The sequence below is a fragment of the Eptatretus burgeri genome, chromosome 5 (genome assembly GCF_056783735.1).
Source record: "Eptatretus burgeri isolate ZD-2024b chromosome 5, Ebu_testis_v1, whole genome shotgun sequence".
NCBI lineage: Eukaryota > Metazoa > Chordata > Myxini > Myxiniformes > Myxinidae > Eptatretus > Eptatretus burgeri.
Window position 1 is genome coordinate 16,702,306 of NC_140965.1, and position 16,311 is coordinate 16,718,616.

General features: G+C 44.5%; 1 protein-coding gene across 3 annotated transcripts in view; it reads right to left on the reverse strand.

Annotated features, from left to right (window-relative positions):
* LOC147025930 (N-acetyl-beta-glucosaminyl-glycoprotein 4-beta-N-acetylgalactosaminyltransferase 1-like) overlaps positions 1-16,311 on the reverse strand; it is a 133,525-nt gene that overhangs the window by 76,016 nt on the left and 41,198 nt on the right. For all 3 annotated transcript variants that reach the window (XR_015058056.1, XM_085880842.1, XM_085880843.1), the window contains exons 2-5: positions 6,697-6,851; positions 6,064-6,195; positions 5,849-5,944; positions 4,954-5,044 (exon numbers count right to left, since the gene is read on the reverse strand). Coding sequence is in view for 2 of the 3 variants with exons in the window: in XM_085880842.1 (XP_085736968.1) it covers positions 4,954-5,044; positions 5,849-5,944; positions 6,064-6,195; positions 6,697-6,851 (474 nt within the window). In the remaining variant the exon portion in view is untranslated. The remainder of the gene's footprint in view (positions 1-4,953; positions 5,045-5,848; positions 5,945-6,063; positions 6,196-6,696; positions 6,852-16,311) is intronic.

Genomic DNA, 16,311 nt, shown 5'->3' on the forward strand with positions numbered 1-16,311 from the left:
CGAAGATGGATGGAGGTTTCTGTTTTCACCCCTTTCTGTTTGTTTGTTTGTTTGTTTGTTTGTTCGTTTGTGAACAGCATTACGGAAAAACTCCTCGACGGATTTCGACGAAACTTGGTGGGGGCGGTTAGGTCTGGTCCAAGGATCATGCCATTAGATTTTGGACTTGGTCTAAAATCCAATATGGCCACTATGGCGGCCAATTTGAAAAAATATTTGAATTTTTTTTTTTTTGCATTTCTACATGTTTTAAGTGATTTATAACCCCCCCCCACCCCCGCAAAAAAGAAATTGTTTGAGAAAAAAAATTTTTGCAACTTTTTTTCAACAAAATTTCGATTTCTTTTTTTTGCATTTCTACATGTTATAAGTGATTTCCAACCCCCCCCCAAAAAAAAAAAATTGTTAGAGAAAAAAAAATTTTGCTAATTTTTTTTCAACAAAATTTCGATTTTTTTTTTTTTGCATTTCTACATGTTACAAGTGATTTCCAACAAAAAATCATGCCGAAATTATAATTGCGGCTGATTTTGGAACTTCAGGTGGATATACCCACGTAAAATCAATTTCTGTCTCAAGGAATCTAGTTATGACGAATGAATTGAGTATGTAAAAGTTAAAAGTAAAAGGGAAAGTTGCAAACTATAACTCTGTGAGCACTATTGATGTCAAATTGAATGAATAGGATATCAGGTTCACTTGAGTGACCTAGCAGTATTGGCGGCGGAGGTTTTGCACTCTACCGAGTGCTCCCCCTCTAGTTTTTCTTTGTTTTTTTTTTCCAGTTTTCTTTGAATTTATGGGTTTTGTGGAATGAAGTGTTTTATGGTGGCAGGAGTGCAAATCCTGCCACCAACCTCCAAGAAAAAAGCAACCCAACGGCAGGAGGACATCTACAGACACAGTTGGGTACCAGATATGGATGGCCGTTGGGTCACAAGGAGCTCCTCCACCCTTTGACAGGTTTTCTTTTTCAATCCTGCTGGGTGTTCATATCCATACACCCTCTTCACCAGGAAACCTGGTGGGGGAGACGGTTTAGTCGCCGACAACCTGACCATGAAACAGGTTAGTACAGGTTTACATGGTACCTGCAGCACGTCACAGATCTGACCTGACCTGACCTGACAATGACCAGACATTCCGCGAGTCCTCACCTAAGCTAACAAACTCCTATATGGTACCTTATCAAATGCCTTCAGAAAGGTCTAGATACAAGACATCAACTGCACTTCCCTCATCCATCCAGTCAGAAACCGATCATAGAACTCCAATAAATTTGATAAACACGATCCCCCTTCACTAATTCTACGCTGACTGCCATCAATTGTTTTGTATTTATTTGAATGGTTCTTCAACTGATCCATAATTATTGTCTCCAACAACTTCCCCACAATTGAAGTTGAACTTGTTTTTCTTTCGTATGATCTTGTCGACAATTATAATTTAAGATCTCGGAATGAAAGACATTAGATTGTAGGATCAGTGGCCCTGTGTAGTTCTGAAAAGGATCTGCTGAATCTCCTCTACAACATGTAGGACTGTCTGATATTGTTGGCCACAGGTACACACTGGGCTGTCAGTTTGCTTCCACTTATACCTTTGTTGAGCGGTCCTTGCATGTACGGGTCGCAATCGGTTAAAACCACTTCACTCGCATCTCTGTAGGTCAAAGCCTGGGGGCTCTTTCATGGGATTTTGAATTAGCTGGCCATGTGAAACGGATGCCTCTTCCCACTGCTGTTGCCACAAATCCTTAACGCTAGTATTGGCCACCGCAGATTCCCTAATCCAGAAAGGCTTCCATGACTTCAATCGAAGTCTTGGTGGGTTGAGTAGCTCTTCCTGGATTAGCAGGTCAGCATTTGATTGTAGCTGAAGGTACACTCAGGACATTCGTGCTTGCCTGCACACATCCGAGGGGTGTGATGTTTGTCAGCACTAGCCGTTCCCTCGCCCCTGCCCACACTCGCCACATCTTAGCCTCTGCCCTGCACTCACTACGCCGGAGCCAGCACTCGCCGTGCTCTCACCACTGCCCACATTCACTGCACCTCTGCCGGCACCCTCGTCATGCCCTCGCAACTGTTTGTGCTCACAGTGCTCTCGCCACTGCCCACAATCACCACACCTTAGCCTCTGCCCACACTCACCATGCTCGAACCAACACTCACCGTGCTCTTGCCACTGCCCACACTCACTGTGCTATCACCCTTGCCCGCAGTAATCACGCCCATGCCACTGACCACAATCTTCGTGCACACACCACGCTCGCCGCTAAATTGCACATGCCCCACACTCACAATGCCATCGCCCCTGCCCACACTCTCGCCAATGCCCATACTCTGGCCTTTGCCCCTGCCTGCATTTGCCGCTCCCTCACCTCTGCCGCACTCACAGTGCCCTCACCCCTGCCCGAAATCGCTGGTACCTGACCCTTACCAGCACTCACCGCACACTGGCCCCTGCCTGCACTCATCATGCCATAGCCAATGCCTGCACTTGTCATGCCCACGCCACTGCCCACACTCATCATGCCCTCGCCACTATACGCACTCGCCACACAGTTACCACTGCATACAAAAGTCACACACTTACCACTGCCCACACAAGCCATGCCCTCACCACTTCCTGCACTGGCCATGCCTTCACCACTTCCCGCACGAGCCATGCCCTCACCACTTCCTGCACTAGCCACGCCATCACCACTCCCCGCACTAGCCATGCCATCGCCACTACTCGCACTAGCCATGCCATCACCACTCCCCGCACTAGCCACGCCCTCACCACTCCCCGCACTAGCCACGCCCTCACAACTCCCCGCACTAGCCACGCCCTCACAACTCCCTGCACTTGCTCTGCCCTCACCACTCCCCACACTAGCCATGCCCTCACCACTCCCCGCACTAGCCACGCCGTCACCACTCCCCGCACTAGCCACACCAACACCACTCCCCGCACTAGCCACGCCCTCACCACTCCCCACACTAGCCACGCCCTCACCACTCCCCACACTAGCCACGCCCACACAACTCCCCGCACTAGCCATGCCCTCACAACTCCCCGCACTTGCTCTGCCCTCACCACTCCCCACACTAGCCACGCCCTCACCACTCCCCACACCAGCCACGCCCGTCACCACTCCCCGCACTAGCCACACCAACACCACTCCCCGCACTAGCCATGCCCTCACCACTCCCCGCACTAGCCACGCCATCACCACTCCCCGCACTAGCCACGCCATTACCACTCCCCGCACCAGCCACGCCAACACCACTCCCCGCACTAGCCACGCCCTCACCACTCTCCGCACTAGCCATGCCGTCACTACTCCCCGCACTAGCCACGCCAACACCACTCCCCGCACTAGCCACGCCAACACCACTCCCCACACTAGCCACGCCAACACCACTCCCCGCACTAGCCATGCCCTCACCACTCCCCGCACACACGATGTCCCCATCACTCCACAAACATAACCAACTTTTATCTACAAATGCTTCACACTCTGATATACTCTGATATCTACAAATGCTTCACACCTGCTGCAAATTAGCTTTCCGTTCATTTAACCAATCAATAACAATATTCATGTGAGCCATTTCCCCCCACTTCCTACAACATAGACTAACCGCGATTTCCACTGTCCCTCATATGGCCCACATCGAGTATCTATCACAATGTTTTACAATTCTCTTCTCTACTCTACTCTACTCTACTCTTCTCTTCTCTTTGTTTTGTTGGTTGTTATCTCCATTTGGGTTCTTCATCCTTATTCCCCATGACTTGCTCCATGTTATCTCGTATCACAACCATATTTTCAATAAATTAACTGCTCGACTAGCCACGATAATCAAGTAAGCCTTAGCCTGATGCTTCAAAATAAAATTACTACAATTACCCGCTGATCTGCTACTAGCACGACTGCAACCTTAAGAAATATCAAATACACAACACCCAACACAAAATCATGATAACAAATACAAACAAACAAACAAACAAACAAACAAAATTAAGCACCATCTTCTTCTGCCGTAAGGAGCTCCGAAACTTCCAGCCAAACTCTTCAAAATCTCAGAAGATCACAAAAGACCATTTAAAATCCCATGCATTTCTCAATTCCAGATTACATTTCCTGCTGCAGGCTGTTACATGATCATATCCCAATGTAATAGTTTATAACAGTAATAGAGGGCATTCCACAATTTATAAAAACACAAGTCTGAGAAAACCTCTTGTTATTTACTTTACATCATTTTCACAATAAACATTGACACAAGTGTATTTTTCATCGCTTTTATCCATTTTCTTAAAGGAGAAATGTCAAACCATAAGTCTATCTTTCTACCACAGAGGAGTTTCGACGACATGGTGGTTTTCAGTTCGGAATGATGGATATGTGCCTTCGTCGATGTAAAATTTATTGGCTGGAAATGCCTTATGTAGCCTTCAACAATGTGTGTTCCTAGCTACACTGAACCTGATTTTTGTTATTCGTTTCAAAAAAAATTTAAGACTTGCAAATTCACAAGTTATTCTGCACCTTTCGGTTTGCTTCATGGTCATGCGGCCTACGGGAAATGCCAACTATGTGATGAGCGCCCTGTGTGCCCGAAAGCACTGTTTGTGTAATGTGTGGAACAAGTGATGAAAAATTTGGTTCAAGCAACAGCAAACAGGTGCTGTGGCTTGCAGGTCATTTGTTTAAATACTGAGGGTGATGGCAACACAATGTTTCACATTAAATGTCTAAGTAAAATGCCCACTCCATTTAATTGACAATGATTGTTAAAGCTTCACTACCAAAATGGCCTGTTATCATGACAGTCCAGACTCTCGAATGGAGGAAACTGCCAGGTTGGCTCAGTGCAGTGGAATCGTCTTGATAAATGGCAAATGTCTGTCTGAATAATCATCCATGCAGACACAGAGTGGAACACAAGTCTGACTAACCGTCCATGTATGGATGTAGAAATCCGAACATTCGTACGCCGTAATTCTTCCAACCTGGAGCCAGCGAGATTTTCCGTACAAACGAACGCATCTAGCATGGACAGAGAAGGCACATTCATAGAATTAGAATTTACTTCAGGACAATTGGTTTACCTTGACTCCTGAGGAACAATACACTTATGCAGTCGAGTCCTGGAAAGTTGAATTGAAGTCTCTATCAAAGATTCAAAGTTTCAAAGTTTCAACTTCACGTCAAGAAGATTCAAGAACCGTTCTGAATCACAAAAGTTTGTGTGCATTTACAAAAAACAAGCAATTTAAGAAAGCAAGTCTTCCAGACAAAGTTGGAGTGTTATCAGCTAAATTTAGATCGATATCAGCCTCCTTTTCAAAGTTGAGTTAATTTTGCCTCAACCTTCTATTCGACCTGTCTTCCTTTCCTTTTTTTCCTTCTCTACAAGACTGAGGCTCATGGGGAAATGGTTCCTTGGCAGATTTAGCCAAACTAAAAATCAAGTGCAACTAATTTCTCAAAGTCAAACATATTAGCAGAATTGTGGATTCAAATGTTTCCATTCATCTACTTTCGTACCTGCCTCTCTTCTCGTCAGGAGAATTACCACCCCCAACTCCCCTGCCCGCTACTCCTCCCATCAGTTCCATATTCCAAAGTGGGAGCACAAAGTCACTCAATGTGTCCCTTAACCTATCAACCGTATTTCAAAATACCATAATCCTTATTGCTCTGCACTTTAATGATTCTTTTTTTCTTCCTCATCTGCATATTTCAAGTACTCTAACGCAAAGTGATTTGGATCATCTTCCACCCTCTGTTGTGGAATTTGATTACAAGTTCTCTTGGGCATTCATTCATGTATATAAAATAAAGGCTTACGTGAGGAAACAGAGGGTAGTGGACATTCCTTCGCAGTTGTTCCACCGAAGAACCGCACCAATCCTCAAATACGTGCAGGTTTGCTCTGCCCTTGTACTGTGGCAAGAAGAACATGGAGGGATCACGTGAATGTTGTCATCATGGGTCCAGCGCAGAAACATTTACGGTTCGTCTGTCATCACCAGTTACAACTTGGAAGGTGAAACACCACTCACGCTTGATAGCCAAGGCATCGGATGAAGAAGGGTGGTTGCACTCTCCTTCTTCATATCAACATCTTCGTCATCTTCCTCCTCCTCTTCATCATCTTCCTCCACAGCTCGCAGCTGGCCCTGACCCTGGCTCCGCTGATCAATCATGATAACACAATTATTAAGTGAAGGTGACCAAAGTGCTTATTGTCACAAAGTACGCACGATTGTACGCATCATAATGAAAGCAATCATGGTGCAGTAAAAAGGATCGTCTTAAAGATCTTTCAAGATTAAGGTGGATGTAGAACAGGTCTTGTCACCCAAGAATTCTGCACTCATTGCTGGTTTGTTTTTGGTTTATTGATAAACTTTAATGTTCTAGAAAACCTCAAACATTATGCTTCTATAAAATGGACGAAACTTGCTACTATACATATCCCTATCTCTATCTCTATCTCTCTCTCTCTCGAAAAGAGATAAATGTTCAGAATAACATTAAACTAGTGCTTTGCAAGTGATGGAGTGTTAAGCAAAAGCGATCAGTGTAGAGGAGGGAGAAAAGGGAAAGCTAGGAAACAAAACCTTGATCAAACATTAGTTTGGTAAAATAAAAAGGGCGTGTTGTGAAGGTGTCTCTCAACCTGTCACACAAACCTGCATCCAATCTCTTTCAGAATCAAACCTTCGCTCGCCCCGTTGAGCGACGCCACGTCCGTCGTGCCAGCCCTTAGCGGCCATCCCATTGGGTGGTTGTGCCGCAGTTTGGTGTTGAATGCCACCAGAGCCCAGGCCACCAGCACGATCCTTGACTGCGGAAACAGAGAGAAGATACATAAATCACAACGATGGCATTGCAAAGGTAATCGTACATCATAAGTGCTGACACAGGTTATGATGGGCCGTATGGTTGTTTGCCACTTGACGTACTCTTAATTTTACCAAACAAATTGATGACAATAATCATAATGCAATGCTTCTCATGGCAAGGTAGCGTTCTGCAGTCTTACATGTACACGGGTCAAGGAGAAACTTGTATAGTGCATCACATAAAACGGCAAGACAATCAAATAATAATTAACAAGTATAATGGATGTCAACGAGGAACAGGAAGCGATTTGCAGCTGTGCTTGCAGTTCTATGGTGGAGAAGAAACGACAAGATATGTGTGTTGAATGGCAGTCATGGCTTAGCATTCAAACCACATGCTTAGGATGTGGCAGCAGAGGCAGCAGTATATAAAGGTGATTTGCAAATCTCAGAATTGTGGTAGCAGAATTGAAATGACAACGTGTAAGGAGGGGGATGAGGGAATAGAAGAGACAATATCTCTATGTGAGCCACCACCTAAAAGCAATGATGCTAAACGATCGCATGGACATTCTAAATTTCACATCAATGACACTTTTGCACTGCGGTTTCAAATCGACTGAGCTAATCAGCAAGACAAGCTGGTTTACAAAAGCCTAAAGCAAGTCCCGACGGACAGAAAGCACAAACATAAATAGGCCCTGGGAGAGGACTGACGTCGGAACACAAATTGGAAAGGATGCACAGACGGACAAATCAAGAAAACAACAGAGCCCACTCCGAGAGAAGGTTTGAAACACACAAGCGTTTCACCCAGAGCTCTGTCTGTCTAGTCGGTAAATAACGGAAAACACATCAAATTGATGGAAGCAGTGGAGCATGGATGTCTGAAGCTCGTTCCACGTTGTATATTGCACCAAACCTGGATGCTCAAGAAACATCAATGGAACGCCTTTCGCGACAAACAACGTGCAACGCGTAATTGCATGCATCGAAGAAACGTGCCATTTTTGAGCAATTCTGCAATAACGATGCTCTCGAGACCAATTTGACTTTTCTTTATTACAGGTTCTAAGGCTCATGGAGGAGCTGTTACATGCACCTCCATGAGCGTTTGATTCCAGTGACCTTGGGGGGGGGGGGGAGTGACAACGTCCTGGAGCATGCTGTGTGCTGGCGAAGCCATCGGGGGATGTCACTTTTCTCTTTGCAATTGGTTGAACAAATTAATGAAACATCTCCCCCCCCTCCCCCCCTGTACCCCATCCTCACCAAAGACATCAAACCCACTGAGTTATTTTTCATGCTCTCGCCGCAATTATGAGCACAAATTAAGGAATCAAGACACGGCTAGGGTCAGAATTCAACCACCAACCTTCCAGACTCAGAGTGGATGCTCTCACGACAATAGCACATCATTTAAAAATTAAAAACATAAAGCTTTCAAGACATCTCAACTTGCAGTTGCAGCCTTAATAGAATAGAACCAACATGCACCTGTATTCACAAATGGCCAGGGTGCCACAAAACGATGCACCTGCTTGCAACATGACATCAGATGCATGTTGTACAAAACATGTTGTACAATATGTTTTTCTGGCACATTCCGCTCCTCCCTGCCACAGGGTCGTGCATCACGCCCCCCCCCTTACCCCACAATTGCGTGCCCCGTCCCCCCATCCCACAGCTGTGAGTCGAAGTCCCGCTATACTGCACTTCCCACACCCACATCTTCATATTTTCCACAGCAGCGCATCAGGCTTCCCCTCACTCATGGCCACACATATGGCTGTCCCTCCACCATGGGACCACCTCTTGTTTCGTGAAAAAAAAATCACAAAAATAATCAATTTTGACAATGCATTGTGTTCTCAGAAAGGGAAGAGGCCATATTTGTGCAGTTCTTTGTTATTTAACTGCTAACTCAATTTGAGACGACACCTAATCATCTGCCAAGAAGAACAGCTTGGATCCAATCCAAATCCAATGGGTTCATACTCTGTGCAGAGCGTTGGTGCTGCCTAAGCAGTCTCCTTGGCTCTTGGGCACAATCCTGGACAGGTCGCCACTCCGACGCAGGATACCAGCAAACTGCCACTCATTTTGCCGACCTCGGAAGGATTACAGGCAGAGTCAACCCCACCTGGCTTTAATTCAACAGCCAAGCCGGATTTGAAGTCAGGACCCACGGATACCAAACCCACCACCCCTAACCATTAAGCCAACACCAGGTAGCGTGGATCAACCTCATGGAAATTAGTCAAAATAATATTTTTGAAAGAATGTTTATCCCTTCTCACTCCTTTCTTTCCATCATTTATTCCTTTGCTTTTGTCCAACTGGTATGAACATACAATGTTGAGCATCTGCTATGCCATGCCGGCTGCGAAAGTACACATGCAAAACGAGCATGCAGACAATTGTGTTAGCTGGACAGAATGTGAGCAACGTATCACAGAAACGTATTCATTCATCTCAGAGAGGAGTTAGTATGAAAAGATTAACAGCATCGCAAAATAACAACCTTTTGCAGCTACTTGGCTGAAGTGTGCTCGGTCCACACCTGAGCACCACAGAATGCCATCAACTTGTAACTAATTGATGGTTGAAGGCACAAAAAATCCATATCATGCATGAACAACATAAACAAGACACAATACAGGAAATATATGAGGACCAGAGTAAGGATGAGGCAATGCAGAGTGTAGAGAAGATTGACGAGTATTTCCTGAAAGCCTCTTCACAGACGCACGCTTTCAGAAGGATCGATGAAGCAAACAGAACTGGCATTGTTCCGAACGCTTAAGGGCTGTGAGCAATCTCATGAGCTGCAAGAGCGCGGAGGATGAAAAGTGTTCCTGATGACCTCACATAGTGAGTAGTAGTGAATAATAAATAAATAAAAAAGATGAAGGATTTATATTCTATTGCCAAAGTGTCAGGCACACTTTGAAGTCAGCAATTAGTCCCTAAATGTGAAAGGCAGGTTTATGGCTGCTGTACTTCATATATTTGGTTTTGACAGGCAATAAAGAATATGAACACTATGAAATTATGGTAAAATGCCCCAGAAGTGCACAGAACACTGGATTTTCAAACCAATGCAATAAATAATCAATGATGAAAAGCCATGTGATTTCAATGCCCATCAGCTTCCATTTAAGGTGCAAAACTAGGCTCATTGTAGATGTAACAGATTTCTGAACTCTCTTCAACTCGAGTTTATGAAATTACATTGTACAAGTTTGTGGATGACCTTCATCTCACCTTAGTCATTATTCACAACTCTGATGACTACAATACAGGAAAGACAACTGGCAGTAAAGGCTAGCAGTAAACATCCACCAACAGGACCTTCATCTAGTTTGATGGAGTACTGCCCTCCCTCCACGATGATGCTATCCCCGACCTCAGACCTTGCCCAGCTTGACACCATAGAAACCAAAGTCTTGAAAAAAATTATGGTTTGAATTTGGAACGGTAATTTGCGGACACCCTGCACTTTAGCCAAACTAATTTTGCTATATTGTCAATCAACACTCACCACCGAAACCTGCTGTCACAGAATTACACAACGCCGTCTCTCCGAAAGGACCGTCTGGTGAAACCTTTCACATCTACTTTCTTCACAATCCTATCAATAAAGTTCAGTCACTCAAATTTTTGGCCCTCGCTGGCAGCCATAATCTTTCTTGGGAAAATTACGTACAGTGCCTTCAGAAAGTATTCACAACCCTCGATTTTTGTCACATTTTGTTGCGTTACAGCCTGAATTGAAAATGGATTAAATTTAAATATTTTTCTCACCGATCTGCACAAAATACCCCATAATGACAAAGTGAAAACATGTTTTTAGAAATTTTTACAAGTTAATTAAAAATAAAAAAAAGCTGAAATGACTTGTGTCAATAAGTATTCAAACCCCACCCCACCTCAAATCAATACTTTGTAGAAGCGCCTTTGTAGTCCTGCAGCGTAGTCTGATATTTCAGATCAATTGTTCAAATTAGCATAAAAACACCAAGATTGGTACACATGTAGAATAATGTATTCCGAACAATTCTAGATATGGAGCCACCCGAGACTGTGCCTTGGTCAGCTTCGGCGACCATTTTCCAAAATGGCCGCCATTCTACTTTAGCGAAATTGGCTATATGCTCTTATTTTATTGGCGGTAGATATAAGGAAAGTGTAAAATTCAGAAAATTGACCATGAAAAGGCGTATTCAAATATTATGAGCCAGTATTTTCGCTAAAAAAGCCATTATTTGATTTGTAAATTGTTGCTCTCCTGAAACTTTTCGCTGAAAAGTTCCCATTATTGCCTGGAGAACAAGAGTCAAATGATATTCATCACATTCAATGGGTTTGGAATCAACAAAAATTGCATTATAGATTACATACTTTACTCTATTTTGAAAAGGGAACTGATAATCGTGATAATGACAAACTCAGAAAATGTAGTCAAATTATTGCACACTTCACTTTGAAGTGGCTACAGTTTACTGTCTACTACCATTCTACCAGGACACATGGTACACGCATACATCATTCTAGTACAATATGAGTTTCTGAGCTCAAGTGTACTGGCTCTGGATCAAGAAGTGAACACTTTTACAAGCAATGCGATTTTGCATTTGCACATTCTAAGCGAGGCCGATATCTCGGTCTGCGTCTACTGCATCTGTCTACTGGCATTCTCCTTCACAAGCACACAGTCCAGTGCATTGCAGATTAGCCTTCTTGCATTTGCAGCGGTTTGTAGGACCCATCCTCTGTTTGCCGCCAGCCCCAGCTTGTTGGTGATGGAAGCACGGGTTGAGGGACCAAGACCTGCCCCCAGACATAGCCACCCTGGAAGACTGATCTCTTCACATGCTGTTCCAAAGCATCGTAGGTAGGTGGCATGCACTGGACGGAGTTCCTCTTGGCGAAGAGTTTCTTTCTGACCTCGTTGACGTCCATATATGGACTGGTGCGCTCATAGAGGAGCACCACAAACCTTTCAATGCAGTCATTGTGTCATCCTGGATGTTGACTGGCGTGGTGGTCAGGGTCACAAGAGAATCTGTCAGTTCTGGAAACGAGTTCCATGTGGCCCAGGCAGATTTCCTCCCATGCCCCAAGAATGCTGATACCGTGTCACATCCGGTCATTGCGTGGAAGATAGGGAGGGCACGTGCCTTCTGTGGACCGAGGGAGGCAGCTATTTCATGGGCAGGGATGTAGCGGTAGTTCTTGCCCATCCCAAAGGCAATCCAGAGTTCATCCATGCATGGTAGTGCCTGGGCTAACATCACCGCCAAGACGACGACGTCGGTGTCTACGGTTCGAACTTGAATCCAACGGTGGTCATGTTCTGCAGCATGGGCCACATGTAGCATGATGCGAGTGTCCACCTCTTCTTGACTGCATGGAGCCAGAGCTTTCATCTTCCTGCCTTGGAGGGCAGATGACTGCTTCACCATCAGTGACTACCAGCTCCTTTGCCTCGTCATGGAAGAACTGCACCAGCACATCGGACAAGAAGGTGAAGATCTCCACCTTGTTTGCGTCGACACGTAGGAAACTGCCAGTTTCCTGGCATGCTCACCACGTGCCATCGCACCCCTTTTTGAACTGTCACTGATGTCAATGATACTGATACTTCTGAACCTGTCACTGATGCTGTGTGCGAAAATGGATTTTCCCATAAAAATGACCATTTTTCCCAAATACAATGGTTGGAAATATAATATATCAACACAAATGACATTTGTATTGTTTTCCTTTGTAAATGCACATCACATGGAGCATTTATCACCTCTGAGAAATCTACAGAGAACAACAATGACAGATATCCCATGTTGTAAAAGTAGAATGGTGGCCATTTTGTAAAATGACCAAGGCAAAGCTGACCAAGGCAAAATCTCGAGTGGCTCCATATCCAGAATTGTTCAGATTACATTAGTCAACATATGTACCAATTTTGGTGCTTTTATGAAAAGTCGAACAATTGGTTTGCTATGCTGCAGTACGATTGGCAGCGATTACAGCTTCGAGCCTTCTTGGGTATGTCTGTATCAGCTTTGCACATCTGAATTTGTGGATTTTCTCCCATTCTTCCTTGCAGATTTGCTCAAGTTCTGTCAGGTTGGATGGGGAGTGTCGGTGAACAGCAATCTTCAAGTCTTTCCACAGATTCTCAATGGGATTCAAGTTTGGGCTTTGGCAGGGCCACTCAAGGACTTTCATGTTCTTATTCTGAAGCCATTCCAGTGTTGCTTTGGCTGTATGCTTGGGGTCATTGTCCTGTTGGAACGTAAATCTTCACTGCAGTCTAAGGTGTTTTTGCACTCTGAAACAGGTTCTCCTGAAGGATTTGCCCATATTTGGTTCCATTCATTGTTCCCTCTATCCTTACAAGTGTCCCAGTCCCTGCTGCTGGAAAGCACACCACAGCATGATGCTGCCACCCCAATGCTCCACAGTAGGGACGGTGTTAGATGGGTGATGAGTTGTGCTCGGTCTCCACCAGAAATAGCGCTTTGCATTCAGGCCAAAGAGTTCGATTTTCATCTCATAAGACCACAGAATCTTTTGCCTTATGCTCTCAGAGTCTTTCACTTGCCTTTTTGCAAACTCCAGTCGTGCTGTCCTTCTGGCAGGTTCTTCCATTTCAGCCAATGGACTCAGCAGTTCTGTCAGAGTGGTCATTGGGTTCTTAGTCACCTCCCTGACCAAGGTCCTTCTTGCCCAGTTGCCCAATTAGGTAGTTCCATATTCGTTCCATTTCCTAATGATGGAGCTCACTGTGCTCTGAGGAACTTTCAACACTCAAGAAATTGTTTCATATCCTTCCACAGATCTATATCTCTGAGTTTTACGGACAGTTCCTTGGAACACATGGTATAATTTCTGCTCTGACATGCACTGTAAACTGTGGGACCTCATATGGAAAGGTGTGTTTCTTTTTAAATCATGTTCAATCAATTGAATTGGACACAGGTGGACTGCAATCAGGTTGTAGAGACATCTCAAGGATGATCAAAGGAAATTGGATGCACCTGATGATCAAAGGAAATTAAAATTTCTGAAAACATGTTTTCACTTTGTTATTATGGGGTATTTTGTGTTGATCAGTGACAAAAATTTTGAATTTTATCCATTTTAAATTCAGGGTGTAACACAACAAAATGTGACAAACGTCGAGGGGTGTGAATACTTTCCGAAGGCACTGTATCTAAGTTGGCCTGACTGTATCAAGGCAAATCAATGACTGGGCATTCTCTGTCATACAAAGTCCTTCCTTGGAACATCTGAACTCCTATTCACAACTTGATGTAGTTATGCACTCCCCTCAAGCCTGGCACCCCTACCCCTGCCTCACTCATTTTGACGACGTGAACACCAAGGCCTTCAAAAATCATTGGAATCGCCGACAAGGAAGCCGAGTCCTTGGCCTATCTCTTTCACATCGCAAACAGGTCAGTAGTCTCTGTCTTCTTTCACATCCTTTCTAGTCTTGCACACTCTGCTCTTCCCATACTTTGTTACCTCCCTCCCACCGCTCAGGTTTCTGCAGGGCACATGTGGTCCATCAGCACCCTCCATTCTGGTGAAACTCCCAAAATCAAGAATCACTGCTCACCTCCACTCATTTTTTCCTCTTTTTTTTTGCCCTGTCCGTGGAACCAACTTCCACATTCTCTTCAATCTCATTCTTCCCTCCAGGTCTTCAAGACGGCTATTCCCCACAATGTAAGATCATCCTCAATCAAAAACTCTAATCCTTTCTACCCCCGTGAACTCCTCTCCCCAGCCCCACTCTTTCCAAATTTCCAGATTTTCCTTCCCGAGAGTTTTCTCCTGTATCCATCTCGTCCATCCCCAACCCCTTATTACCACCATCACAAAGGTAGACGGAGATTATGTTTTCACACATGTCTGTTTGTGGGTGGGATATCTCAAAAAGTTGTGGACAGATGCAGACAAAACTTGGTGGACAGGTTGATTATAATGTGACAATGTTGAAGAGATTAGATTTTGGCGAAGATCTGGATCAGGATCCGATACTTTTTTAATTGATTCTGCATCATTGGCGAGGACCAAAAATGATATATAGCATCTATCTATAATTCTAGCAGTGTGTGTGTGTGTGTGTGTGTGTGTGTGTGTGTGTGTGTGTGTGTGTGTGTGTGTGTGTCCGCTATGTCTCGACAACCACTGGTCCGATCTAATTGAAACTTGCCAGGTATATTGCTGGGGACCTGAGTATGTGCATTTTCAAGGTTTGATATTAATCGGACAAGTGGTTCCCAAGTTATGGCCATTTATTTACCAAACCAATGACAGGACACGTTGCTGCGTAGGTGTGGCCGTTGGGGAAGAGATCCTCAGCCGCATTCCCCATTACGGGTTACAACGTACGGACTTCCAGATAGTGATGACTTACTGTATTCTAATAATTTCTCGATTTCTTATGCGCATTTATAGATAAACACAATGCCCCAATCCAGTCGTCGTTCACGAGAGCGAAGGAACGCCTGTGTGGTTGTTTGAAAGTTTTATTTATTTTTTGCACGTACGGCCACGCATGTACGGGCATGCGACAGCGAAGGAACGGCCTGTGTGGTTGTTGTTTCTGGCACGCGGTTTGAAAGTTTTTTTTTTCACGTACGGGCACGCACTAGTATTTCAAAATAGTGTGGACAGGTCATTACAAAAGTTGGTGGATGACAGTAACAAGACAATTAGATTTTGGTTCAGGTCCGGATCTAAATCTGTGCCATCAGTGGGATACAAATTTAAACTGTCCAGCCTGGCGGAGGTGTGCGTTCTACCGAGTGCCGTTCTAGTCCTTACCTGTATCACTTGTTTGCCTGTCTCCCTTCATTTTGTCCCTCAAACCTGCTGTTGGTGTTTCCCCCTTATCCTTCTGCTGTCCCATTTCTTTCTATTCCATCCTAATTCCTTTCAGTGTTCCAGCTCTTCCACGAGCCTTGACCTTGTATCCAAAAAAGGGGGAAAAAAAGTTTCGGATGAGAGAGACCGCAACGATTCCACAGTTTGCTGTACTTTGTTCTGAACGTTTAGAGACCAAAACCGAAAATGTTTATCATTACCAAATGAACAAAAAAATGCTTGGAGGGAGGAGGAGGGGTGGGGGTAACAATGCAAATAGCGAGAGGATCAAGAAGATGAAAAGAGCAGATACAAATAAACTCAGAGTACAGTTGGGATGTGGAACAGCGTTCTTAGAAAGTGGAGAGCAAGCACACTGGATCGGTGCAAAACGAAAAGTGCAGAAATACGAGTACAGTACCATCAAGTAGAGGAACAGGGCAAAGTCTCGTACATCTCCCAAGGTGGAATGAGCTTGGAGCTACTGGTCTGGGAGTTTACATTAGCCGAGAACGATTTAGCACTCGGTTACCTATCACGTGATGTTTAAAGAAAAAAAAGAGAAAAAGAAATGAGTTT